At 38.6% G+C, this 27,569-nt stretch overlaps 1 protein-coding gene across 2 annotated transcripts in view; it reads right to left on the bottom strand.

Moving 5' to 3' along the window:
* Positions 1–737: 737 nt before the first annotated feature.
* The window catches only part of UBAC2 (UBA domain containing 2), a 176,167-nt gene continuing 149,335 nt past the window's right edge, over positions 738–27,569 (bottom strand). For both annotated transcript variants that reach the window (XM_075199948.1, XM_075199949.1), the window contains exons 8-10: positions 27,074–27,319; positions 11,654–11,758; positions 738–1,758 (exon numbers count right to left, since the gene is read on the bottom strand). In XM_075199948.1, coding sequence (XP_075056049.1) covers positions 1,651–1,758; positions 11,654–11,758; positions 27,074–27,319 — 459 coding nt within the window. In that variant the 3' untranslated portion in view covers positions 738–1,650. The remainder of the gene's footprint in view (positions 1,759–11,653; positions 11,759–27,073; positions 27,320–27,569) is intronic.

The raw sequence follows: 27,569 nt of genomic DNA, 5'->3' as shown, positions 1-27,569 counted from the left end.
AATTAACATTCCAACATAATAACGATCCAAGTCAACCAAGGAATGGCTTCAGGAAAACCAGATCAAAGTCTTTGGTATGGCCAGGTCAGAGCCCAGACCTCAAAACCTGTGGAATGACCTAAAGTGGGATGTGCACAGGAGATCCACTTACAATTTGATGGACCTTGAACTTTTTTTTGAAGGGAAGAGTAGGATAGAAATGAAAAGTCCAGGGGGTAAATCTATCAAGCTGCGAGTTTCTGGTGGGTTTGAAAAGTGGAGATGTTGCCTATAGCAACCAGATTCTAGCTATCATTTTGTAGAATGTACTAAAGAAATGATAAATATAATCAAATACAATCTGATTGGTTGCTATTGGCAACTGCTATAATAAAAGTAAAAGGTGCTTCCACACAGTATTATTTAAGTGAACATTTATGCAACCTTGAATCACTGGAGGTCACAATGGTAAAAAAAAAAAAAAAGTCTGATATGATTTATCTTGATTCCAGGCTTTACATCATAAACACCTGCAATTTTAAAAAGGGTGTGTACAGTTTTTATAGCCATTACAGATATACCATTTCAAGACATGAAGTCCAGTGGCATTATATGAACAGCTGTTACCCTGAAAGAGAGCAAGCATCATGCACAGCCAAAATAGAATCTATAAAAAAAGGACAGATATTTTATTATATATTGTACCAAATCTGGTCACACAGATTTTAATATACCCAACACCTTATGAGGCTGTAATCTAGATAATCACAAGCAGGGCATCAAAACTTTATTTTTTAATATATGCAGATTGGATGTGGATTTTTACAGACATTTTAAGAAAGGGTCATTGATATGCCAAATCTAAAATTAACATCCCAAGTAAAAATAATTTGATATGAAAAAGAAAAATGTGTTCAAACTCACCATCAAAGCCTTGGTTTTTAAAGTGGAACAGGCTTTCCAAAAATATTGCAAAACACAGGGGACAAGGTGTGAAAGCATGAAATTATGTTCAACCAACCATGGAAAGGTTGGGGTTTATAATTTATCATGTACCATAAAACATAAGACATTTTTAGTATCAGCTCTTGATATACAATAAATGAACACCTGCTTAAATGTCATATTTTTCAAACAAACTTTGTTTTATATTTCATTTTCTCTTCACAAAATAAAAAGAAATGATTACACATTTAGAAACATCAGTTGTATGACTGTGAAGTAATAAATATTGATGTCTCTTTGCAACACATAACATGGGATTATCCTCACAAATACTTTTCAGCTTTCACCTTAATGTCTAATCTATAATATCACTAAAGTCATTCCTTTACTTGTTCACTCATGTTTCAGTAAAAACATATATTGCTTTCACAGACTAAAACAACTTCTACACAATTTCCAAAATTCATTAGGATGCAATTTAATAAATCATCAATATGCAGACAAATCAGTTTTTTTTCACAACAGGCGTAAGAATTATTCAGACTAAATAATAATAAAAAAAGTCTTAAAATGTCTATATTTCAGAATAATAGGAGATTTATCCTGTTACTTTTTACATTGTCAAGTTTGTAGCATGTGTAAAACTCATTTGTTTTAAATTACTTTGTCCATATGTAATATATATATAGTATAAGCAAAATATTAAGTTGAACCATTCCCTGAATATCATCGTTGCAGTAAAAAATTGGTAGCCAAGTTTATGTCATTGTTTGAAGCTCTTAGAGCAGTTAAGACATCTGCTCTGGAAAATCCCATCTCCATCAACTGTGCAACCTGTAATTGTAGGGACACAAAAAGTTAGTATTTGGAACAACAAATAGCTGTTCATGATTAAAGCATTCTAACACTCTGAGACAATTTTAGCTAGTGGCTAATAGTTGTTCCTTCCAGAGCCTGTGTTGAAATATCAAGTGAAGGAGTCCAGACATAGTTCCTTAAAGTCATTTTGACAATTGTGATGTGCATTTGGAAGGCTAATATATGACATGACATAGCTTCCTATCCCTGCAACAGTATTTGGTGAGTGAATACAATAGCTCCTGCGGGTAAGGTGAGTGATGCAGGAGCAATTAGACTTTCCATGTTGAATAGGCATGCGTCAGTAATATCACAATTGTGCTGTTATATATAACATGTAAAATATATTGCTGTGCGGTCCTCCTGCAATAATTGCATGGAGAAAGCAGCATTGACTACCAGCTGCCAAGCCACAACAGGAAACTGATAGACAAAAATATTAATTCTAATCAAACTGTAAATTCTGATAGAGATTACCTATTACCATAAATTAGAGTACGGGATCTAGTGTGCAATTACTATGAGCAAATAACAGCTATGGATAGCACCCTCTCAGAGACAGCTATGTGATGAGTTTCTATACAATAACTGGTTGTAAGAAACAGCTGCTGACAGAGATAAAAAACAGAAATGAAACTGGCTTAACTAAGGTCATGAGTGCATGTCTGTCCAGAAATGGAATCTAATGTAAAAGATAAGGCATATATTACACACTAGTGGTCAAAGACAATAAATGAGGCAGGCATCATTGTATAACTGTTCAAATTATTAATCAGATTTAAACATTCACTGCCAGACTGCAACGTGCTAACCCCACCCACTCAATAGCAATCCTAATGTCACTTACATCATGTGAAATCAGGCTACAAGGAGCTTTAACACTTAGTTAAAACAAAGAGAGAGAAAGAAAGCAACATGACAAGGGAAAACAATGAATGTTAGAATAATATGGGGATTTCCACAATGCCAAATGACAGGATATGCAATTCTTTTATCTAGGTATGACATTTACAGATAATTTGCATAAACTGTACACTGGACTTTTTCATAATAATGTAATGAAATCTTTAACTGCTCAAATGTAACTGCTGTTAACTAGGAATATGTAGTGATGATTTAACTTGATACCATGTTTGCTCATATGACTGAAGAGGAAGCAGAACCATTTCATCTAATGTTAATGTTATGAGTCACAAGTGTGAAAATATTATCAGAGATTAAATATGAAAAGCACAGAACTATATAAAGAATTAACAAATAATATGTCTAATTTAGTGTAAGCAATTGTATTTACAATTTTCAAAAAAGTGTTTAGCAAGTTGTTTACAACAGTTGTGTTTCTGTAATACAGAAACTGGCAAACTACTTTCGTTCACCACTATAAAACGACGTGTGTGTGTTTGTGTGTGGATAGGAAGACTTCTTAACTGCTGTTTGCAAATGGTTCTTCTGCGCAAAGCCCATTCCATGATTTTCGTACGATTTATGTCAGAGAAACGCAGTAGCCCCTGAGGGCTCCTGTTAGGGGGAGGGGCACATTAGTAAAATATTTCCCATAGGTGAAAGTGCAGCTTTAATTACCCCAGAAAGCACAGAAACATTGATCTTCAACGATGTGAGTGAAGAGCTAAAATACTGAAGGACAACATTCAAAAGACATTGCAATCTACAAAGAGTTGAGACTGAAGACACATGTGTGGTAACATACATGGGTTTACTTTTTCTGCATTAATATATAATAATAACTATTTCTTCTAGGTCTCCGTCAAACTAGAAATGCCCAATATGTTCTCAGCCAGCACTGCTGGACTTCTGAAGTCATGGTATCAATGAATACTACATAATGAAATATTTTTATGTAAAATATCCACTGTATTCTGATACCCAAACCATGTGTGACAGGATGGACCACCTATGCCACCCTGTCTGTTGTTGCAGGGAACCGGTTGGGCTTAATCTGCTACCGTCCCCTTTCGTTATTCCGAACACGCCCCTCCTGCCGCAGTGGGAGTAGCCTGCTGCCACTACTGGACTCCAATACCGGCATCCAGAACCGGGTTTCTTCTGGGTAACTGACACTGCTAGCGTATCTCGTTGCTGGTGTATCTGGGCTGGTACTCCTGACCTCTTACTATGGATCAGGGTTGCTGTGGATGGATCCCCCCTGGCCTATCACACTGACCAGGGCTGCATGGGTAGCAGGCAGAGCGGTGGTACTGGAAAGCTTGGGTCCAAACCTTCTCTAATTACTTAGTGAGTTGCAGATTAAGTTACCCATACATCGGCCATAGCCTGAGCATCAAGAGCCCATATCGGTCCAATGCAATTATCAATGTAAAAGGTCAAATTGAACAGTCACTGGCTGCAAAGAAAATTGTTGTGAAATCAAAGGAAAAAAACATATATTGTGGCCACTAGCAGGACATTCATTTTTCATATTGCGTTTTCACTGAAAATCAATAGATATGAAGCTCTTCATGCAGAATATGTTGTGAATTGAGGACAAAGTCATGAAGTGCCTCCATAGTCCTTTAGAAGGTGTAATCTCAAATGCATATCACAGGAGAACACAAGGTTCTAGACAGGTGATTCATTGATTGAGCTGTCAACAATCGGCTCTGTGCTCATGGTTACTGTGACAGGATGGACCGCCTATGCCACCCTCTCTGCTGTTGTTGGGAACCGGCTGGGCTTACTTTGCCACTGTCCCCTTTCGTTATTCCGAATACACTCCTCCTGCCGCAGTAGGAGGAGCCTGCTGCCACCACTGGACTCCTTTATGGCGCCCAGAATCACTTTCCTTCTGGGTAACTGTCGCTGCTAGTGTACTCCTGTGCTGGTACACTTGGGCTGGTAAACCTGACTGCTTACTATGGATCAGGGTGCTGTGGATGGATCCCCTGGGCTATCACACTGGCCAGAGCTGCTGGGTAGCGGCAGAGCGTTGGTACTGGAGAGCTGGGTCCAAACCTCGACAACATGTTTATTTGCTCTCACTGGTTAGAGGTACCAATGATAATGTCAGATGTTGAAATCAGAAGAACAAGTTTCCAATACATGCTAGTGCCTTTTATACAATTTAGACACAGGCTACTTTTAGCATGAGGATATAACCTATTTACACAAACATGGATTTACATGCATTGCACAGCCACTAATATTTACACTTAGGGTCTAATCGGCAGGTCACAGGATTACAGCAATATTGAAGAAGTTGTCAAGCAGGGTCTGAAGCAGAGTGATGTTTATTGCTCAAGTGTCCTGACAAGGACAGTTCCACTGATTTAAGGTATCAGTGGTCAGGTCAGATGGAACATCAGAATGATACATTTCACTGTACAAGTCAGTGCATTTTATACAGATTTGGACACAGGCTATTCTTAGAATCAGGATGCAACCCCGTTTACCAAAACATAGATTTACTTGCATTACAAAGCCACTAAAATTTAAACTTAGCTATGAAATTCTTAAAAACCTTGCTGTGATTTCCTGGATCTTATTTCAGAGGCAGGAGACCCACTAGCAGGTCAAAAGATCTGACTGGCATGAATACTTCAGACAGTCGCCGAATACACATTCCCACAGAACAACTAAAACCCCAAAACAAGCCACTTCCCCACATCACAATACACCAAAGGCTTGGTAAACAAATGCTCATTGTATCAGATATATACATCAGACCTAATTCATTTCCTCTGGAGATGCTAAACCGAAAAAACACATTTTCTCCCTGGTCTCAGAAATAACGATTTTCTCTCTCAAAATATACACAATATTAAAAAAAAGTGCATTGGGAATTTATATAAATAAGCGCCCCACACTATTTCCTGTAAACAAATTCACACCATAAGTTATTTATATGTGATCCAGTCACACTATGGTTTAATTTTATATTTTTTTTACAGTGGTGAAGCATAAGTGTCCCTTACATATCTGGTTATTTCCCTGCAGTTGTTTTGAGTTAAAATTTCCACCCTACACATCGTGATATATGGGACTAATGCAAGATGGTCCTGTTACATTGATCATATATATGAATATACTGTACAGACTAAGCTGTCAATATGAAACCCTTTCTAAACACCACCTGAGTCATTTTTACTCATACGAAAAATATCTTGACCTGAGAACAAAGTTCATCTTTGGAAAGAGTATGAGTAATTTAGGTTTACTTATTTTTAGCTCTACTGTCATTTCTCTACCAGTCCGACCATTTACATTTTTAAACATATTTTATTGTGGCAATATTGCATGTGATACTTCAGTAAACCGCACAGAAGAAGCACACTAACATTTTTAAAAATTCAATAAGGACTGATGCCCAACTGTATGCTAAAAACACAAAGGGACTTTAGAGTAATATTATCCTCTCCTCAAAGCTTTTAAGGGGTCATCTTTTATTTCAAGCTATAAGGCTCCACCTACACAGATAGATTTTTGCAATGTTTTATAAACATCTTTAACACAATAAAATGTGCATCGATATTCCTCTATGTTATTTGAATTAAAAAAAGTTACTGAAACTGTGTCTTTCTTTTAAATACTATATCACGGCAGGTACAATTATTACTGCATCATTCTTCAAGCCTCCACCCTAATCGCTGTCCCACAGGAACTGTGTTCAAGTATGTAACACCATCCTAAACCACCTCTGCTCACTCTCAGGGCCTGGGTTGTGGGAGCCTTAACCTACCCCAGCCTTCCTGGGTGCAAACATACTGACCCGGCATTGTGCTGGGTATCTAACCAAGCCTCTTCCAATTCCTCAGTAATAAAAACAAAAATAAATGATTAAATCTAGTATTTACCGACCCTTGTTCCATAAGTAGCTAATAGGAAGAAAACTAAAAATGCAGGAAGTGTGTCTGCACTGAAGCACAGAGTGTGACTGGGGCTCTTTGTTGCTGTCACATTACCTACATTGAATATGCCGACAGTTATCCTGAAAATGTGGACAGGCTAAATACCGACATATTGATTTTGTTGACAAGCTTAAAATGCAGATAATGTGACTGCCGACAGTTAGTAATGTTGACAGTCACAATGTCGGCACAAAACAGTTATTTTAAAAAAACAAAAAAAAAAAACACTAAAAAAGCTCCCCCCTAGCCCTCCCCTCCCAAACCACATTAAAACTTGTGCTCTCAGAAAACAGACCTGGGGGTAAATGTATCAAGCTGAGAGTTTTCCAGCGGGTTTGAAAAACCAATCAGTTTCTAGCTATCATTTATTTAGTACATTCTACAAAATGATAGCTAGAATCTGAGTGGTTGTTATAGGCAACATCTCCACTTTTCAAACCCGCATGCAAACTCTCAGCTTGATACAGGAAATCACAGCAAGGTTTTAGAATATCACAGATAAGCGTAAATATTGTTAGCATTGCAATCCATGTAAATCCATGTTTGGGTAAACAGGTTGCATTCTAATTCTAAAAATAGCCTGTGAGGCTGTGTCTGAAACTGTATAAAAAGAGAGCCCTTGTAAAATGAAATGTATCATTCTGATGTTCCATCTGATCTGACCACTGATACTTTTAATCAGTGGAACTGTCCTTGTCAGGACACTTGAGTGAAATAAACATCACTCTTTGCTTCAAGACCCTGCTTGACAACTTCTTCAATATTGCTGTAATACTGTGACCTACAGATTAGACCCTAAATCTAAACTGTCCTCCGGCTGTTTCTGAGGTTTGGACCCAGCTCTCCAGTACCACCGCTCTGCCGCTACCCAGCAGCTCTGGCCAGTGTGATAGCCCAGGGGAAATCCATCCACAGCACCCTGATCCATAGTAAGCAGTCAGGTGTACCAGCCCAAGTGTACCAGCACAGGAGTACACTAGCAGCGACAGTTACCCAGAAGGAAAGTGGTTCTGGATGCCATAAAGGAGTCCAGTGGTGGCAGCAGGCTCCTCCTACTGCGGCAGGAGGTGCATATTCGGAATAACGAAAGGGGACAGTGGCAAAGTAAGCCCAGCCGGTTCCCAGCAACAACAGACAGGGTGGCATAGGCAGTCCATCCTGTCACAGTAACCATGAGCACAGAGCAGATTGTTGACAGCTCAATCAATGAATCACCTGTCTAGAACCTTGTGTTCTCCTGTGATATGCATTTGAGATTACACCTTCTAAAGGACTATGGAGGCACTTCATGACTTTGTCCTCAATTCACAACATATTCTGCATGAAGACCTTCATATCCAGGGCCGTAACTAGGGCTGTTCGACAGGGGCGACCGCCCAGGGCGCAACACTGAGGGGAGGCGCAATTTAGGAATATTTTAGGTTCATTTGATTAAAATTGAGGGCTAGGGGGGCGGCATTTGTCTTTCTCGCCCCAGGCGCTAGAATTCTAAGTTACGGCTCTGTTCATATCTATTGATTTTCAGTGAAAACGCAATATGAAAAATGAATGTCCTGCTAGTGGCCACAAAATATATGTTTTTTTCCTTTGATTTCACAACAATTTTCTTTGCAGCCAGTGACTGTTCAATATGACCTTTTATAATATAATTGATAATTGCATTGGACAGATATGGGCTCTTGATGCTCAGGCTATGGCCGATGTATGGGTAACTTAATCTGCAACTCACTAAGTAATTAGAGAATTGTATAAATTTACTGGGACGAATTGATATAAATGTAATAAGAGCAGATAACTGAATTAAAAAGTTAGGTATATAGAATTGTGAGGAAATGAGGGGTTAATTTAACACCACCATTGCGGATCCTTGTTTCTCACAAAGTTTGGACTGTAATCAATATACTTTTTATTCCTTTTGTTCCCTCAATCCCCAGATTGCAGGAGAGGTGGGTAACACAGGGGTCATCTGCATAACAGCCACAAAGGGGTTAAACCAGGTACAATGCCTTGCTAATGTCATCACTAGTGATTAGGCTTCTTTAAGAAAATTTTGTGTGTAAACCTGAAATCTGTAAACAGCATAAAGCCACTGCTGGTAGAGGGTCTGTCACAATGATGGGAAGGCCCCTGATTCATGTCGCAGCCCCCAGGGTTAATCCAGGAAAAAGGCCAGAGTTAATAACATCCACAGGGATTAGGCTCCATTGCTTGGGATCCACTGTGGAAACATATTATCTACAGACATTGTGGAGTCACCGCTGATAGTAGGTCTGAGATGGACTGTCTCTGAGTAATGATCTAGTCCCAAGAGATGAGAACCTTCAAATGGGTAGACAGAAGAGGAAAAAGCAATACTTGGAGGTCCTGGTACTCCTTAAATACAAATTCCGTATCCTGTAAACCTGCTACTAATTGGTCAGCCCAGAACTCCATAGCTCTAGCCACCCACGTGGATGCAAACAAGGGTCTAAAAGAAGAGCCTGCCCCAAGAAAAATATTTTTTAGGAACCCTTCCAATCTACGATCAGTAGAATCCTGGAGAACCGCTGCGCCTGGAACTTGCAAGGTGGTATGACGTGCCAGCCTAACCACCGGCGTATCTACCTTGGGTAGCTGTTCCCAGTGAGATACATCCTGTTCCTCTAGAGGATAAAGCATAGCATATCTACAAGGGACTGAAAACTTCTTATGTGGATGTTTCCAGGCAGATTCAGCAATTTCCGTAAGTTCAGGGAAAGTAGGAAAGCAAATAGTCTTAGGTCTACTGCGCTTAAATAAACCCTGGACGGGAAGAACTAAATCCTCTTCCAAGCAATCAAGGGTCTGACGCACCGCTAACACCAAATCCTGAATACCCTGGTTTCTGGAATTATCATCCCAGTCACCTAATTGTACAGAATCTGAATCCTCTCCTACCTCGCCTTCCTCTCCAGATGAACTGTCAGAAAGTAACAAAGGATGAGAATGGCGAGGGCGCTTTGCTCTGGGAGCTAAACGTGTAGAAGAGTCTAAGAAACTATTCAATCGGTCCAAATGCTTCCCCAAGGCGGATGACCATGCGGGTTCAGATTGAGATGTAGAGGGCTGTACCTGAGACAAGTCATGCACCAAACAACCTGAGGTCCCACTCTTAATTATTTCGCTAGAATTTGCAGAAGCAAAGCCAGAAACCACTCCAATTACAGTGGAATGTGTCTCTGCCTGTCTATTGATAAGCTGGGTGAGCATAGAAACAGACTGTGCCAAAGAGGAAACCCATACCGGTTCCTCCACCACGGCGGAAGGGCCACCCCGGGTTTGCTCGCCCTGTGCTCCTGAATCACACTTTGCACACACAGCCCTTGTCCACTTGTCCTACTGGTAGTTTAGCAGAACATTTAGAACAAGAAAAATATTTAATGCTGACACTCTTTCCTTTGTCAGACATTTTATATATATATATATATATATATATATATATATATATATATATATATATATATATATATATATATATATATATAATTCCTCTCAAAAATTAAATACAAATTTTCTGTGCTTTTTTTTTGAAAAAAAAAAATAGCTTTAAGCAAATATATTTAACTTGTGCACGCTAAAAAAAATAAAATAAAATAATAGATTACCAGTCCTTATTTCAATAGGGTAAGGGTGGGAATAGGGGAACAGGTTGTGAACTCAGAATATATATATATATATATATATATATATATATATATATATATATATATATATATATATATATCTATATATATTTATATATATTTATATATTCCCTATGGGGTACTTAGCGTTTTTAACAACAGAGGGATCTGAATAGGATCCTGAGGGGAGATCGAGTCACTGCCCATTCCTGTCAGGTAGAAAAGGGCGGGAAAATCTCCCGCCTCGGGATATTCCACTGAGCAGCCGGCAGTCTTAAAATACCTCTGGCTGTCTTCTTTGTCATAAATAAAACCTCGGACAGTTCAGTCCTGTGAGCATCTATTGTGCCTCTCCTATTGCTCACTCGGGACTCCTTCCGCATCCACAACACCCCCTGCGGCTATAGAGATCCAAGCCCCCCCTCCGCCTCAGCGGGGGACTTGGTATCTCCCAACATGTCCGGTCCTCAGACGGAGTGCAACTCTCTCTGCCTTAGGGCAGTGTCGGACACGCCGGGACAGAGTGATGACAGGCGCTTAGCGCTGTCACCACTCACTAAATACCACACAAATCGTGTAGTTTTTTTTTTAAAAAAAAACCCCTTCTTTCTTCTTAAAGGAAAGGAACTTTGGTCCATTATAAATATCTATGAGAAAAAAAATGTTAATAACATTAAAACCTCACCTACACTCATTTGAAAACTAATAAAAAATAATAAAATCTAACACTAAACAGCAGGTACTGCTAAGCAGTACCAACCGCAGCCCAACTCCTTGGGCACTTAGACATAACTAAGGTGGATGGGACTGCAGAGGGGAGGAGTCAGCAGCAAGTTTAGTTCTTAACTGTTTAAGTGCCAACTCCAACGCCCTCAGACAACCCCAAGGTAGCAGTGTCCCCAAGAATGGATGATTGAGAAAAAAGGGACACATTTAAAATTACATTATTAAGTTAAATCAAATATGTTTGACAACATGAATTATAAGATTTATGTACATAACGGGACGGAAAAATACTATCTACATTACTATTTTCCAGCATTTAAAAACAAGTATTAACTCACTCATTGGCATGTTATTTGACTGTTAAAGGAGAGGAGACATGGATATTGAGCTATAGGGAGAGCTGTCTTGTAGTGCACAAGGCCACAGCGGATAAAGAAGCGGCAATAATGGAAGAGTACAGCATGTCATACTCCCCCCTGTCCCTATACCACCATCTGCTTTGGTAAGGCACTGCACTTGCATTGCGCCATAGAGAGCAATGAGCATCTATTTCTTATTAACAAGGTATGGGGAAGTGTTTGAATACATGATGCCTGTGACACAAGCTGTTTAGCTAATTTTGCAGTTACAAACATATCTTACCTGCTCCTCAGGGGCTGGAGGAGGCGGAGCTTGTGGTTCTGCATGATTAACAGCACGCTGCTGTCGTAATGGTTGAAAGAGGCGATTCCAACCAAACATTCCACCCTACATGTAAACAAAAGTAACATAGTTATGTCTGTTCTACAATTGCTGACCCATTTGTAGAAGTCAGATACAGCATAGTTAAAATTAAACTTGCACTTCAAGAATCATATTAGCTAGATGAGATGATTAAAGTAAATACTACCCTTTTGCTTGGCATGAATATTTCTCAAAATCTTAAGAAACCCAATGCAAGATTGAAGACAAAAAATATATTTATATTCTGCCAAGGAGTCACTGTGTTCATGTTACTATGGTTTACAGGGTATACAACTTCAATGATGAAACCTTTCCTTGATACTTTGTATGTTACCCATTGAATTCACTGCATGCATATAGGAAGCTATAAGGTATGTTTAAGATTTCTCCTGGACCTACAAAAAATTAAATTCCATGTCTTTACGGAAAGGAGATTTCACATTTTATATATTATTTATATAGTCTATTGCAATCACAACAATGGGCATTTCTGAAATTGCATTTCTCTGTAAATGTTGGGCCCTCTATGTTCCCATGTACACTGTGAGCAATTAACAGATTAAAGAAATTGTCAGCTATTTAAATTGTGTACTTGAAGAGAGAATGCAAGACATTAAAGTGCTTATGGCTGTGGCAGGTCTAGGTATTTCATAAGCAATCAATATGAAGACGTTTCTGTTTGAAGTCCTGAGAAAACCAGTGTATAAGTTCATTTTAAAGGTGTGATTTTTAGCATAATGTTTACATAGCTAATAATAGTTCAAGGAACAGCAGTCAATTATGGAATCATTATGGTGTGAAAAGATTATTACTCATGTTTACTTAAATATTTTGTTGCACTGCCAAGAGAAAAATGTGTAAGAAGCATATTTAATAACACATAAATAAATGTTTAGTCATTTTTAAAAATGCCGGATATGCTAATGAATATGTGGTTAATTCTATGCTCCTAATACTCTCCTAATCATTGATAAAAATGCAACTAGAGACCAGAGTATATCACTCCATACTTGCAAACTATCCTCAATTTTCAAAAATAATCCCAGGTTTATCAGCCTTTGGAAATTAATGAAAATGTAAAGTACCATCAATCTTTTTGGGTGCTGGATGCATTCTTAATGTCTATTCATATACAGTATTCTGTAGAAGTTCAGAATGATTGACAGAGATTGTATAAAGTATTGATGGTCAACAGGTGGCACTTGGCAGCCCAGCCAACCTTCACCTGCGGATCCCAGCTCCTGCTCTGACTGCTATTGAATAAGATCTGGGCCAAAGGTGAAGACATAGCTGAAGACATTTCATACAGCAGAGCAGGTACCTCCTCCACATCATGTGACCACACACTGCAGTACGTGAGATCAGAGGCGTAGTGGGCACAGTGCAGTGATTTCTGGCTGAAAAGATAAGCAAGATATTTTTGGGGACAGTGGTATTAATAAGTGGTAATTGTTAATTAGTGGTCAATACTAATTATTTGGTACTGGGAAGTCTGGAGTAAGTTTGTTATTTATGACTATGTGGGACATTTTGGGGTTACTTGCAGGTCTGTGGGAGTATATGGAGCATTTTAAATAAATTGGGGCTGATGGCATGTGGATGTGCAGTGATAATTTAGGTGCTATTTTTTTCATTTTAAAAAGAAAAAAATATTTATTTTTGTGGTGATGAGAGGTGCAGAGGAGAGAATGAAGAGAGCAGAGTAAGAAAAAGAGAAAATGTATTTGTATGTGTAAGGTTACATTTTACGGAGATTAGGGCTAATATGCAGCCTTACTGAAGATCAGAGAACCGCAGATGAAGCACTTGAAGTGCATCAGATCACTGGTGTAAAGGTACTTAGTAAAGTATTATTATGATCATATAATTAGTAGGGATCATGCAATGTTGGTAAATGCAAATGTTGGTAGCAGAAAAGTGCACATGGAAACCATTTTCAAATGTCTTCAGCTATGAATCAAAAATAAAAATAACATAAAAGTTCCATAAATAACCATACTGTTCACTACTGTAAAAGCCTTGCTAAGGAAAAGAAGCAATTGCATGCCTCCTAGCAAGATAGTCTGACAGACACACACTCACACATACATACACACATATATATATATATATATATATATATATATATATATATATATATATATATATATATATATATATTCTGCACCTGTGATATGCATTTAACCACTTCATCATCATCATCAACATTTATTTATATAGCGCCAGCAAATTCCGTAGCGCTTTACAATTGGGAACAAACATTAATAAGACAATACTGGGTAATACATACAGACAGAGAGGTAAGAGAACCTTACAACCACTTCATGTCACTGTTCTCTTTTTGTTTCCTGTAGCTATTTTTATATGATGCAATCTTTAATATAGTAACCTACTTTACATTGGTTACATTTTGCCTACCGAAACCCATTCTGATGCTTGTATAAACATCTCTTAAATTCAGAGAAAAGCAAGTACCACTTAGGAATGTGTACAAAATAGCAGTTTTAAAAAGTCTGAAAAGATTAGCCAATATAAAATATATATAGCATGTCTAAATTAAAATGTGTATCGTATAAATATGTATACTGTACCAAGTGAAATTAAAAGATTTAACAGCTTACAAGTGTTACGACTCTGCCTGTATGTGGCTTTAGTACCTAAATCCCACCAGAGGTGCTGCTGTTTTGCCCCTGAACTTTACACCTCACCTGTAGGAGTTCATCTCCTTACCTAATTAGTACCAGCACCTATTTTACAGCTTCATATACTTGCCTCAGTCTGTGTTCTGTGTAGTGCATTATTTGTACCTGGCTGTTGTTTGTCTCCTGTTTATACCTGTTCCAGTTTGCTTTACTGCCGATTACCGGATTCTGCTTGTTCGCTTGTGACACTGACCTCTGCATGGCTACTGGATTCTGCTTGTTGCCCTGATCACTGTCTGGTCACTGGACTCAGCTAGTCCGTCTGCTTCCCTGGACTGTCTGGTGCATCTGGCTACCTGAGATCTTGATCCCTGCCTCCTTAGTCTAGTGCCTCATGCTACCTGGCACTTGGGTAAGTCAAGCTACTAGTTCCTGCATTTGAACTGTATTTGTCATTTGAATTATTACTTGGAACCTGTTCATTTTTGTGTATTGGAGTATACTTGTTAATTCTGCTACTGAAATCAGCATATTCCATGAACTGAATCTTTGTTCACATATTCTGCCTTAATAAAGACACTTGGTTTTTCTACATCTGTTGCCTCTTCCTGAATTCACAAACAATTTTCTAACATACTGTAATAAATAGAATATGCTATTTAGCTCTCCCAGAATAAAATATGTTGTTATCTCTATACTTTTAGTAACATTATGCTCTAGTGTAGCATTATTGCACTATTTACAAACATGGTGCATTCTAAATCTAAACTGTTCTATTCATGTTTATACCTAAGCAGTATGTAAATCAAGAGAGATATAAGGAAGTCTTGTAATGTAGTCTCCTCATTTATATATTTATATGGACAAAAGTATTCGGACGCTTGACCATTACAGCAACAAGGCCTGTAATGACATTTTTTCAAATACATATATTTTTAATATGGAGTTGGTTCCCCTTTTGCAGCGATAACAGCCTCCACTCTTCTTGTAAGGCTTTCCACAAGATGTTGGAGTGTTTCTGTGTGAATTTGTGCCCATTTATTCTGTAGAGCATTTATGAGGTCATACACTAATGTTGGACTAGAAGGCCTGGCTCACAATCTCCATTTCAGTTCATCCCAAAGGTGTTAGATGGGGTTGAAGTCAAAGCTCTGTGCGGGCCAGTCAAGTTCTTCTACACCGAACTCAAACAATGTCTTTGTAATCCTTGCTGTGCACTTGGGTACAGTCATGTTGGAATAGAAAAGGGCCTTTCCCAATTTGTTGCCACAAAATTGGAAGCATAGACTTGGTATGCTGAAGCATTAAGTTGACTTCCGCTGGAGATAAGGGGCCTAGCCCAAGCCCTGAAACACAAAACCATACCATTATCCCTTATTCACCAAACTTCACAGTTCAGGCAGGTAACATTCTCTCACCATCCACCAAACCCAGACTCACCCTTCTGACTGCCAAACAGAGAATCATGATTCGTCACTCCACAGAACATGTGCAGACCCGTACCTAAGATGGCGGGCAGCCGCGGCGCTACACGGACGCCGGCAGAGGGGTGAGTGAACCGGGTATCGGTTTAGAAGAACCAGAGACCCGGCGAGTGACAGAACCGGGCAAACTGAACCACCTCTAAACAGAACACTATACACCCAATCAGTTTGATACACTGAAGTATGGATACGCAATTTAGAGACAATAAAGTCCTCACCTGGTGCTGAAGTGTCTGAATCTTGTCCAGAGGTAAAAAGACCTTCTGAGTTCTGGTGACAAACAACAGACCCAGAAACAACATACATTAGGTAGTAATCATGGTGGACTTCTTGAGATTGATAATCCAGCTGTGTGCTTGCAAGATTTCCTCCGTCAAGTGCAGATGTGATCACAAGCGAGCAGCTGAATTCGCTTTTAGCAAGAGGCGGTCTAGGTAGGTAATGACCACTACCCCCCTGTAACCGCAACTGCGCTGCCATAACTGCCACCACCTTTGTAAAAAAAACAACTTCAGGAGCTGTAGCCAGCACAAAGGGAAGCGCCCAAAACTGATCCTGTACGACAAAAACCTCAGTAGACTGTAATGGTCTTGCCAGATGGGTACACGTAGGTACGCATCTTTGATATCCAGGGAGGCCCGAAATTCTTACTTTTCCATAGAATTTATAACCCAACTGATGGATTCCATCCGGAAGCTGGGTACCCTCAAGAGCTCTAGCCCCCGGTGGCCTGGGAAAATGTATGTTCTGTGAAATCTTCAGAACCTAAGCATTACGCCAGTTTTCAAAGCAGTCTGGTATTTTGTATACTTGTCATTTAAATGCTTATCCCGACTGCATTTACGCCGTCATAGAATACATTGTTGTATAACTCAGTTTTCCTCAAATCAATTTGTAATTGCAGTAACACTTCAAATAACTCCAGCCCACCTTAAGTCAATATTATTCACAGCAATCTGTTTTTATAGTAATGAAAACAAACTGCACACACTACAAAGAGGACAAGTGTGACTGCGCTTGTTTCCTCTCTGTATTCCAATAGTAAAAATAATCGAATTCCCTTATAACATAAAAGTTTATTCAAAACATTTAGACATGTAAAAACACATTAAATCACAAAAGAAAAAAAAATGTTCATCTCATATAACGCCACCTTTAGTCATAGCTCATATTACCAGCACACTGTGTGCACATATATCTGCTTCTGGAACCAAGACAAGATGAAGTTGTTCTGAAAAATAAGTGTGGGAATAAATTAACGCATCAACGGCTTACTTGCAATTGTTTCCACATCAAGATATACCAAACTTCTGTGCAAAATTCCGATAACTGGAGTTTAGGTGTTCATCAATGTGCACCATTGGTAGTATAAACGGAGTCCCAAACATGTGACTTAGAGGTTAGATCCAGAACTTACTTTACCCGGAAAGCTGGTGGCCTCATAGGGAAGGAAGGAAAGAAATGAAAGAAAGAAGCCACCAGCCTACCGGTAAAAGTAAGCATTATGGCCAATCCTCTGCATACATTAAGATTCAGCACTTGTTTGGGCAATCTTAATGTTGTTACTCTGCCTTTATTTAATTTTCTATATCTTCTTAAGTATATTCATAGTGTCGATTTGTCTATATTTTGCCTGACGGTGGAGGCGACTCTTTAGGGGCCAGTCTATGGTCGCCTGGAAACTTTCTTTTATTGTTATTTTAAAAGACAAATAAAACAAAATTGTATGTTGTCATATTCCCTCTCCTTGCCTCATTTTCAAATGTGGGGCAATGCAGCCTACTGCTACAGTGCACAACCCCCAAACTACATTCTGGTGTGGCCCATCCCATCCCCCCTTCTCTGCACTATGGTCATGCAAGTGCTGTCTCTGGACATCTCATCACAAACTATTTACAGTTGCAGACACTGGGCACACAAATACAGAAGCAGACGCTGGGCACATAATAACAGGGACAGACACACTGGGCACACATTAACAGGGACAGACACTCGTTCAAACATTAAAAAAATATCCCCCCCCCTAAATATTAAATAATTAGTACTCACATTTAATAAAGCCCTCCTTCTCCCCAGACTGAGCCTCATATTCAATTAATAGACCCCAAACCACTCCAGCATTAAAGTAAAAGTCCTATCACCCACCTTAAATTAATAAGCACAACCATGTTCTCACTATTAAATAGTCCCTCAACATCAAATATATTTCCCCACCCAAAAAAATTGTATCTCCCTCCCACTAATAAATGATTGGACACTAAACTAGTGTAAAAAACCCACTGTGAATGCACAAACTCTCCTGACTATTGCACATAATTAGCAACTTTTCCTTTCTCCTCTTTGGTAGTTCCCGGAGGGGAGGTCAGGTGGCAAGTGTAAGAGAGGATGTGGTGACATGTTCGAGTCCCTCTAGCACTGCCATCTGTTGTGTTTTGCAACATTGCACGGTAGGGGCAGGACGTAAAGAATCAGTGCTCTTTATATTATGCTCACATGAATGCTGTGTATTGTATTGCAGTCATAGGAACGGCCTCTGTATTGCAAGACATACACAAGAATGCTCTCTGTTTTGTATATCATTAATACTGGCCAAATTATCATGCAAAACCGTATAATCTTTGACTTGCAATACATACTGCATGACACATTCATGGAAGTGTTTTTGCTTAATTCGAACAAAAAGCATTTTTTTTTTAAATTGTTTATGTGAGTTTTTGAAAGTAATCAGAGTCATATGTAAAAGTATATATTTTTGAATATTTGAAAGCCACCTCTACCCCAAAGAAGAGATACAGAGGGCATTGACAGGGTGGAACCTCTTCTTGGAGATAAGGGCATGCCCACCACTATGGTTGGGACACCCTAAGGTTTGTGTATACAGATAGGCAATGTGCTTGTTTTTTAATTTGCTTCCTGCTAGGAAGACTTTTGCACCGGTGGGAGATTGAGTGTGGATAAAACCCCAGTAAGCAATATCTATCAGATGGTGGCAAGACTTCCCAGACCTAACTACGACAACATTAGTGCTAACCCTGGGAACTTCTGTGACTCTGCCTACCATTGCCTATTGCTTTGGTGTAGCCTGAAACCGATGTGGCTAGGGCTAAAGATGTGCTGTTTCTGCCTACTTTTGTATTGACCTAACCTACAGTTGACTAGGTCCCACCTACATGATGCAACTTTCAGAAATTTTTCCAGGACCACTTTAAGTTCTTAATCGGCCCTTGAATTTATGTTAAATGTCTTTGCATAGGCCGTTGTAAAGTTTATACAATAACTGTCCCTTTTTTCATTTTTTAAATGAAAAATGTTATTCCAGATCAGGAGAATAGTACATATATATTTCAAAGCATACACAGGTGTAATTAAACCAAAAGCAAACAGTTTGAGTTGGCTGCTATCAAAGAAAATAGAGTAGTCTTTATAATGCGTGCTATGCATCTTGCTTTCCTCAAAACCATGTTCCCTAATTACTCACTGTAGGCTCTCTGACTCTGTCAAGAAATAGTTGGGACAAAGCTTTGGCATTTTTAGATGTGGTCTGTTGAAAAGGACCCACTACTAAAACTACTATTAATTTTTTTTTATTAAAGTGGCCAGCAAGTATTACTATGCCTTTTCTATGTTGTATGAAGACTTCATTGTGAGTATGGAAAAAACGAAATTGCTTATGGTTAGGTGCATAAATGTTTTCAGGAGTATAAGAGAGGGAAAATAAGAAGAGTCTGGTTATAGAGAGGCAAGGGAAAGGATGAGATGTACAACAGCCATCTGTCCATTGTAGCAGCCCGTTTGAAGGAGAGGGCAATATTGTCCTCTATGTCCAATGTTGGTCATATTAATCAATGGGGGATGGGCCAAACTACAAAGAAAAACATGTTTGAGTTAGGTCTACATCACACTCAGGCCTGTGGTGGCCATCTGATTTATAGCTAATAAAGTATGGAGTGGGGTATTAGGAGCACCCAAACAATATATATATATAAAAATTTGTCAGTTTTAAGTAACATTGCAAAAGAAACAGTGCAATACAAATCAGATATATTGAAGATTCAGTAGTGAAAATACATGTTAGGCACGTTTACAACATGTTAAACAATAGGACAAATTTATGGTCTACATATGATACTAGAACAATAAAAAAACAACAAATCTCTATTAAACCATATTGTAATTTATTTGAGGAGGTAGGCAAGGTAAGAATTCTCATTCCATGATAGTTCTGCTTGGCAGTAGTATAGTGTATACACTTGTGGAAGTCAAATAATTGGATGAAGTAAACTAAATTGATTAATATTGTTTTACCGTGTGATTAGTAAACCACGTGTAATGACGCAATCGCACAAATTAATAACACACAGTTTCATTCGCACTTACACTTGTAAATAGTACCCATTTATTAAGGTTCCAATCCACATTTATTTATTAGTAAAATGTATTTGAGATTATTTATACATAAATGATATTATATGAAAGATATCTAAGGCTCAGGATATAGGAAATGAATCATGTCTAGTGTCATTTTGATCTGCACATTACCATCAGGAATCCGCTACCATCAGCGAAGCGATCGCTTTCTGCGATCACTAGTTATGGAAGATAAAGGATTAATGCTCAAAATGATATTGTGTTTGGAATGCAAGTAGGTTGGTAAAAACTGAATTACGTCAGTTCCCTTAGGCACAACATGTACTCAGCTGTTGGAGTGAGCTTGCCCCACCTTATAAGAGGAATCTTTACAACTGACCTATGATTTGCATTATACTGGACTGACCTGACCGCTGGACCAATGAAGAAAGACCTTAGTTTAACTTTGTGTACATTGCGACATCATCACTGTTTTTTTGTTAACTGAAACTGCATATAAGCTCCCTGGGCCAGTTAGTTTGTCCTCTATCTTCCCGACTGCAAACTACATGGACCTGGGCCCAGGTGAAGTGCTAGCGAAAATGTATGTATTTGGTTTTAATACTTTCCTGTTTGTTATATCTTTTATGCGCCAACATGGCTTGCTGTAAATCCTGCTGTATTTTGCAATTAAATATCTTTCAGCATTGTAACCACAATAATCGCATTGGACAATGTTTATTAGTAGCGATAAAATGAACATAACACACTGTAGGGATTGTCTTCACTAATGCTGCAGGGATAACAAATGATTTCACCTACTTATCATACTAAGGTAGTTCCAACTTCAAGACCAAAGATTAAACAGTTTCTTCCTGTACGAGTAGAGATGTGGAGCTCAGCAACAAAGTGCATCACTCATTTCTTGGTACTCTCTGGGGAAGAGGGCTGTCAATGTTTATCTGCTACCTTCAGACTAAATCATTGGGCAGGAAAAGTCCAGCCTACGTAGTATGTGAAAGGCCTTGTCAGGAGTTTTGGCCAGGGCAACTTTGTCTTCTATGCCCACCTGCAAGTTGAAAGGAAATCCCCATTTATATTTAATGTTTTATCAAGGAGGGTCTTTATAACATCTCTTATCTCATATCTGGCTGGAGTGAATGGGACCAAGTCTTGATAAATTATCTCACATTATCTACTTCAGTTTTGATTCTAAACATTGCTTTCTTTATAATTTCTCTTTTTTTCCTTCATGCTCAGTCTAGAAAAAGCATATCATCTAATAGAGGCATTAGAGGTTGGGCAATTCCACAGAATTGCAGAATCCAAGGTTGCTATACTTGCCTCTAGTCAATCGCTTCATGGTCGTCTTCTTGTGCGACTTACTTTACATTCCTCATTTTTAAGAGGATAGCTGTGATAATAGATTTTGTAGCTTGAGCTGTGTAAACCTTATCCTCTGTTTCATACTCAGACCTGAAGGCAAAGCTGGCACTAGTTTACGTTTCTCTGCAACAGGTCAGAGCTGTGTTTTTTGCTTTTTAGCATGGTAGAAAATACAAGTTGGAATTAGAGAGTACTGACTGATTCATTCATTGATGTTGCTTTATATGGAGGTTGCCCACATTAGGGTCAGACAGCTGAGACCCTGGTTGACCTTTCAAATGGTGACCAAGTAGTGAGTAAAAAGGGAGAAAGTAGCTTGGTAAGTCAAACTCAGAAGGGTACCCTTATGTGGGCCTTCTGTAAATTGTTATATTCGCACCCACAATGGCCACAAACAGATCAAAGGCGTCTTTGGAATAGACTTGTCGTGAGCTATTCCAACTGATATCTACAGTACAAATGTGTGTTGACAGATGTATAGAGATTCAAGGCACTGAACAAGTTAAGGTTGTTCCTATTAATGTGTATGACAGATATCAGATGAGAATAGAGATGGTGAAAAAATTAGTACAGCACTCCTCCTCTTTGAGCAGTTCAATGAAATCCTAAAAAAACATACACAAGTTACAAAATAAAATACAAATGCATATTAATACAGGAACACTTTCAGCACTAGAGGGTTCTTTTAAACTAACCAAAATAAATTAATATAATGTTTACATACAAGTCATACCATCAATAATGCAAACAAGGTCAAAAAATCAATAAATAATATTACACTTATATTTAGTGAAGTGTTATCTGGAAAGAATCTTCTTTTTATCTTCCCAAATGGAAATTATAAAAATAAATAAATACCATAGTGTAATTCTGTTGGTACTATTGAACAAACATTTCAGCCACAGATATCAAACTTAGTGTATCAATGTGATGAAAACAATGATCACTCTTCTTCTTGGTATCACACCTAATGTGATATTTGCGGTCACCCCCTAGGGGTGGAAACCCTACCACAGGTTAGTCCCTTTATCAGTCTGATATAAGGTCTTTGCTTAGAATGTTTTCTTGTTACAAAACTTTTATAAGAATGTATAGGAATAAAAAAAGGACATCGAGCATATTGTCGTTTATTTAATTTTTTTAATTCAAACAATAAAATATAAAAATATTAAAAACTGCTTCATCCAAGGTAGACAATGCAATTCAGAATGGCAGAAAAGAGAATGATGTAAGTGCTCCTACCAGCGAAACTGGGAATCAAGCACAGTGTCTAAAAAATCTTAAATTGCCCGGGAAGCTGGCAAGGCTTAAACAAGATTCAATTTGGATGGGGCAATGCAATCAAATCACTTGTGGATGTAGCATAGTTAATATCCTCTGACGTGTTTCAACCTGTGTGGTCTTTATAAAGTTGGATAGAGATAGGCCAGAGTAAATACCGTGCAGCACAAAGGAACTTCCTTGACTGATGATGTTTATAGCCCATGTCTCAGAATTCCATATAGGCAGGTAGCTGTGCCTTAATATCAGACAGCTAAGTAAGTGGCTTGACCAGACCTGATAAAAGGCAGTTGGTTCACAAGAGCTTAGCTGTTAGATGAAAGCCAACTGTTATAGGCTCGGGTAGACGAAGGGTGAGAACTGTGAGCAGACAGTGAGTGGTTAGTTTTGGGAGGATGAAATCACAGGGTCCGCGCTGTGATTCTAACACTCTGTAGATGTAAAGGATTTATTCAGTGATTACACCAAAGGCTTGAGCTTAATAACCCGAGAGGCCCCGAGAAGCTCGTTGCCAGTGAAGTCTCCGTTTGTAGGACTAAGAATTCTCCAGGTAATTGGTGCAATCGTTAGCATGCTCCCAAAGTTGTGGACAAAGATTGGTCTTAAGGCCTGTGTTATTTGGGTGTTGCTTTAGAAGCTCTCAATTTAATTCAGAGAAATATCCCTTAGATATAACCTTCAACATGTCACACGTCGGTCCCGTAGATAGGTGCCGGCATTGTGACTTTTTCCCTATGAACTATGTTTTGGACTTGTTCAGAGACATTACTTTCATACAGGTGTTGCTGGTTGTGTGATCAGGACCTCCTCCCTGATTCTCATTGGTCCTGAGTACTATTTAAACTATCCATGACCTTTGGGTTATGGCCTGTTCTTCGTGTTACTCAGATTGCCTGGCTCCTGGTTACCATTACCTGTTCCTCTGTTTGGGCCTCCTGAGTCTATTGTTGCTGTGACCTGCCGGCTGGACTTACCTAATTCATCGTTGCACTTGGTACCTGTAGCTCTACGCTGTGCACAGAGTTTGCTGCTGCTGTTATCTGCTAGCTGGACTTCTGCTTATGACATCTTCGCATCTGGTACCTGTAGTTCTACTATTCCGCATCTACTATCATGGATGTCTGCTGATTGAACTTTTGCTTTTACATCTATGCACCTGGTACCTGTAGTCCTCTGTGGTCTGTGGAACTTTACCGCTGTCAAGTTACAGATTGGAAACATCTTCCATGAGTTGATCGCTGCATATTTAAGTTGATTCTATGCACCTGTGCTGTATGTTCAAGCTGGCTCCCGTTAAAGACTCTCCTGTGATTCTGCTCGCTGTTCTACTGTGACTGTGTTCCATAGCGAGCTTGCTATTAAGTTTACTACTATTGAACTTCTTCTCGTGAACTTTGCTATATTTTAAGATATCTCTGTGTTTGATTGTTGCTGGAAGATATTAGCCTTACGTGGCGGCACGCGGCCGGGATTCTTTGCTTTTCTAATTACTTCTAAGTAACGGACTGTTTAAGGGCTCTCTGCTCTATTTGATCATATTGGGATTGATATATATTGTCCAAGAATTATCGTGATACCTGTGACCACCTGTTATGTGGAATATACCATCTTCATGTCTGGACTATTTGCTATTTCATCCCATTACAGTTGCTCAGAGTTACTAACAAACTGAAGTATATATTGTGAATTGCATTCTGTTTGTATTCCATTGCCGTGTGTGCTTTCCATGTTATATATATTCTTCCATTGCTATTATACCATCAGCATATATACCTGTTGTGTCATCAAGCAATATATCCTTCAATTTTATCATCTCTCCAGTGTCTTATTGTTACTGATATTCAGCCTGAGTGTTGCCTCTACTATCCTCTGTCACTTTTGAGGTAGATCATTATAGACAGAGGGATCATTAAAAAAATACTCAAATCGTGACACAACAGCTGGTGATTGTCTCCACTGAAGAGTTGACAAAGTCAACTAAGTTGATTAGCCCTCCGCTTGGATCTCTATTAATAGAAGTCAGTAGGCCAGAGTGAGTGGAGCTAGGCTAAGCAAGGCAGTAGTTGGTGGGCTCTGAATGGATCAGGCTGCAGGAGCCATCAGACACACATGGGTGCCAGAACACCAATCAAAGTTATTGAGATATTATCTTCGTCATTTAAGAAATGAGCTTAGAGGTCTGTTTGTAAGGGTGGGATAGTATGAAAGTTATAATTGTTAACAGTGTGGAGCTGAGACAAAAACGATCATGCAGTTTCACAGCATTGCCACACAGCCAATTAATGATAAATCATTTGTCTCTCTCTATGATAATAATTCTTCAGCATTAAATGCATCACTTTCATTTAGCTAATTTCTTTGGAGAATAAAGAGAAGTATACCGTGGGGAATAAAGAGAAGTCTACAGTTACCACTTGTAAGCTGCAGAATCTCACACAGGAAGCATACAAGGTAGACGGACAGTAAAGACAGAGAACATGGGCAGTTTAACATCCACATTTTAAGGGATTGTCAACATAGTGATCAACTGATCACTGTATAAAATCATGTTACTATACACACAGCAGTTACTTTTATCCAGGGTTAATAACCCAAACAGGCAATAGATTAAGCACATATGTTTACTAGTCTAAATCAGGCTTTGACACTTTACTGCAAATATCACTGAAGAAATTAAGCAAGTTAAAGAAAATGAAGCCAGGAAGTATGGAAAGAAAATGCAGCTGTATCATCTTTATATGTCAAAAATGCAAAATCTCTAGAATGTCAAACAAGGTTCATTAAGCATAGTAACAATATAATACTTCTGTCTCAAACACAGACAAATTCTTGGTGTGCATGCAGAGTATAATGTTCACTACTGCAAATATTTTCAAGCTGCAATAGAACGCTATCTCTCCAAATTATCTTTAATATATACTGACAGTAATAAGGAATGTAGTGGGTACAATGTAGTGTTCTAATATATGTGTGTGTACACATATATAAACAATCTCTATGCTTAGTATCAAAATAACATTAGAAGTTCTAGGAAAGTATAAAGATTAGTGTGTTAAGAACACTTCCAACTTTCTCACATATGACCAAGTTTTTAATAAACCAGAACTTTATTTTGTTATGCCAATAGGCTTATTCACTCTTATACAAATAGAAAGACCCTTGGGGTAGTCTGCACCATTTTAAACTAAAATGGGTTTCTGGCTTTGAATCAGTTGAGGGAACAAACTTAATCAGAATCTAGTTATATGTGTGTTTTTTAAAATGTGTAACAGGATCTCTGTGGTTTTAACAGTGCTGAGGCAATGCTTGGCTGTTTCCTGTTAAACCACATAATGATACCTGCCACTGCAGTCACAGCTTTTAATATGGCAGCAGCTTAGAGCACCTGTATCTTTATTCAAATTAGTACTATGAGTCAGTAAAATTTTTACAGATACAACTTAATGAACTGACATTTTTTCATGACTAGCCAAAAAGGTTAAAACATTAATTTCACCATGTTTATAGTTGCCAACATTTCAAAATTATTTTCTGGGACACACTGCCTGTGAGAATATGTATTTATGGATTGGGTACGGTTTTTCCGACAGCGAGGAGACCTACAAATAAAAACTGAATTTAGGAAAAAACGATTAACCACTTAAACACTTAACCTGCGGGGTCCCGACATTGCCGCTTTAAATTAACATTAATACAAGTCGCGATGATGTCAAAGAGCAGTGCCGGAGAGATATTTTTTTTCCGAAGAAGTTGCAGTCAGCATGCTGGTGCATCGGAGATGTGCAGCGTCTGCTTTCAGGTAAGTCTATTTAGACTGAAATCATTTATACCTAAATTTGTTTTTAGTTGCAGGTCTCCTCGCTGTCAGAATTGTGGCAATCATTTTAACGATTACCACCGGCAATTATGCACGTCATGTTTGGTGAAGTACAAAGCAGTCCACTACAATCTCCATCATTACAAGTTCACTAAATATAACGGATTTTGGCATTTTGAATATTGTTAATTTATTCATTTATCAATTTACAAAGCCTAATGAACAAGAACAACTAGCGAGAACTGCATGGTATCACAGATTAAAAGAAACTGTAATGGGCAGACAATTTTCAAAAACAGGACAATTTTGCAAGACAGTCGTTGGCTGCCATGCTATTTTATCAATTCGGGCATTACACTTCACTTGTGCACAAATACTGTACCTGATCTTGTCGTCTTCTACCAAGCTGGGAAATTTGGGAAAGCATCATTTGCTGATCAAGCAGCTCTATTCTCTGTTGCCTCTGGATGTCCACTGTCGCACCCATCCCAACACGGGCTTCACTGGCAGGCTCAATAGATGAGAATATTGGCTCTACAGTCCGAGAAAAGATTTCAGCAACCCAATTTGGGACACAAAGTATCTGTTGAACATTCAGAACATCCTTGTTGTAGCAAAATCCTGAAATCTGTGACACATAAAACATAATTTACACATTTTTGTACACTTAAAACATAGTAACATAGTTGAGTTATGAGAAACAAGGGTTATTTTACTATGTTGGGATAAGAAGTAACTAGGAAGAACAACCAATTTAATCTCCAATTTCATTAGTTGTGAGAAAAATCAGAAGACCAATTTTAAATACTCCTGTCAGGGCATGGACATGTTCACATTTACATGTGTGAATCTTACAAAATGCCTTTTAATGTTGCATT

Source organism: Mixophyes fleayi, chromosome 2 (genome assembly GCF_038048845.1).
Source record: "Mixophyes fleayi isolate aMixFle1 chromosome 2, aMixFle1.hap1, whole genome shotgun sequence".
In the NCBI taxonomy this organism is placed as follows: Eukaryota; Metazoa; Chordata; class Amphibia; order Anura; family Limnodynastidae; genus Mixophyes; species Mixophyes fleayi.
This window is presented reverse-complemented; position numbering and strand designations above follow the sequence as displayed.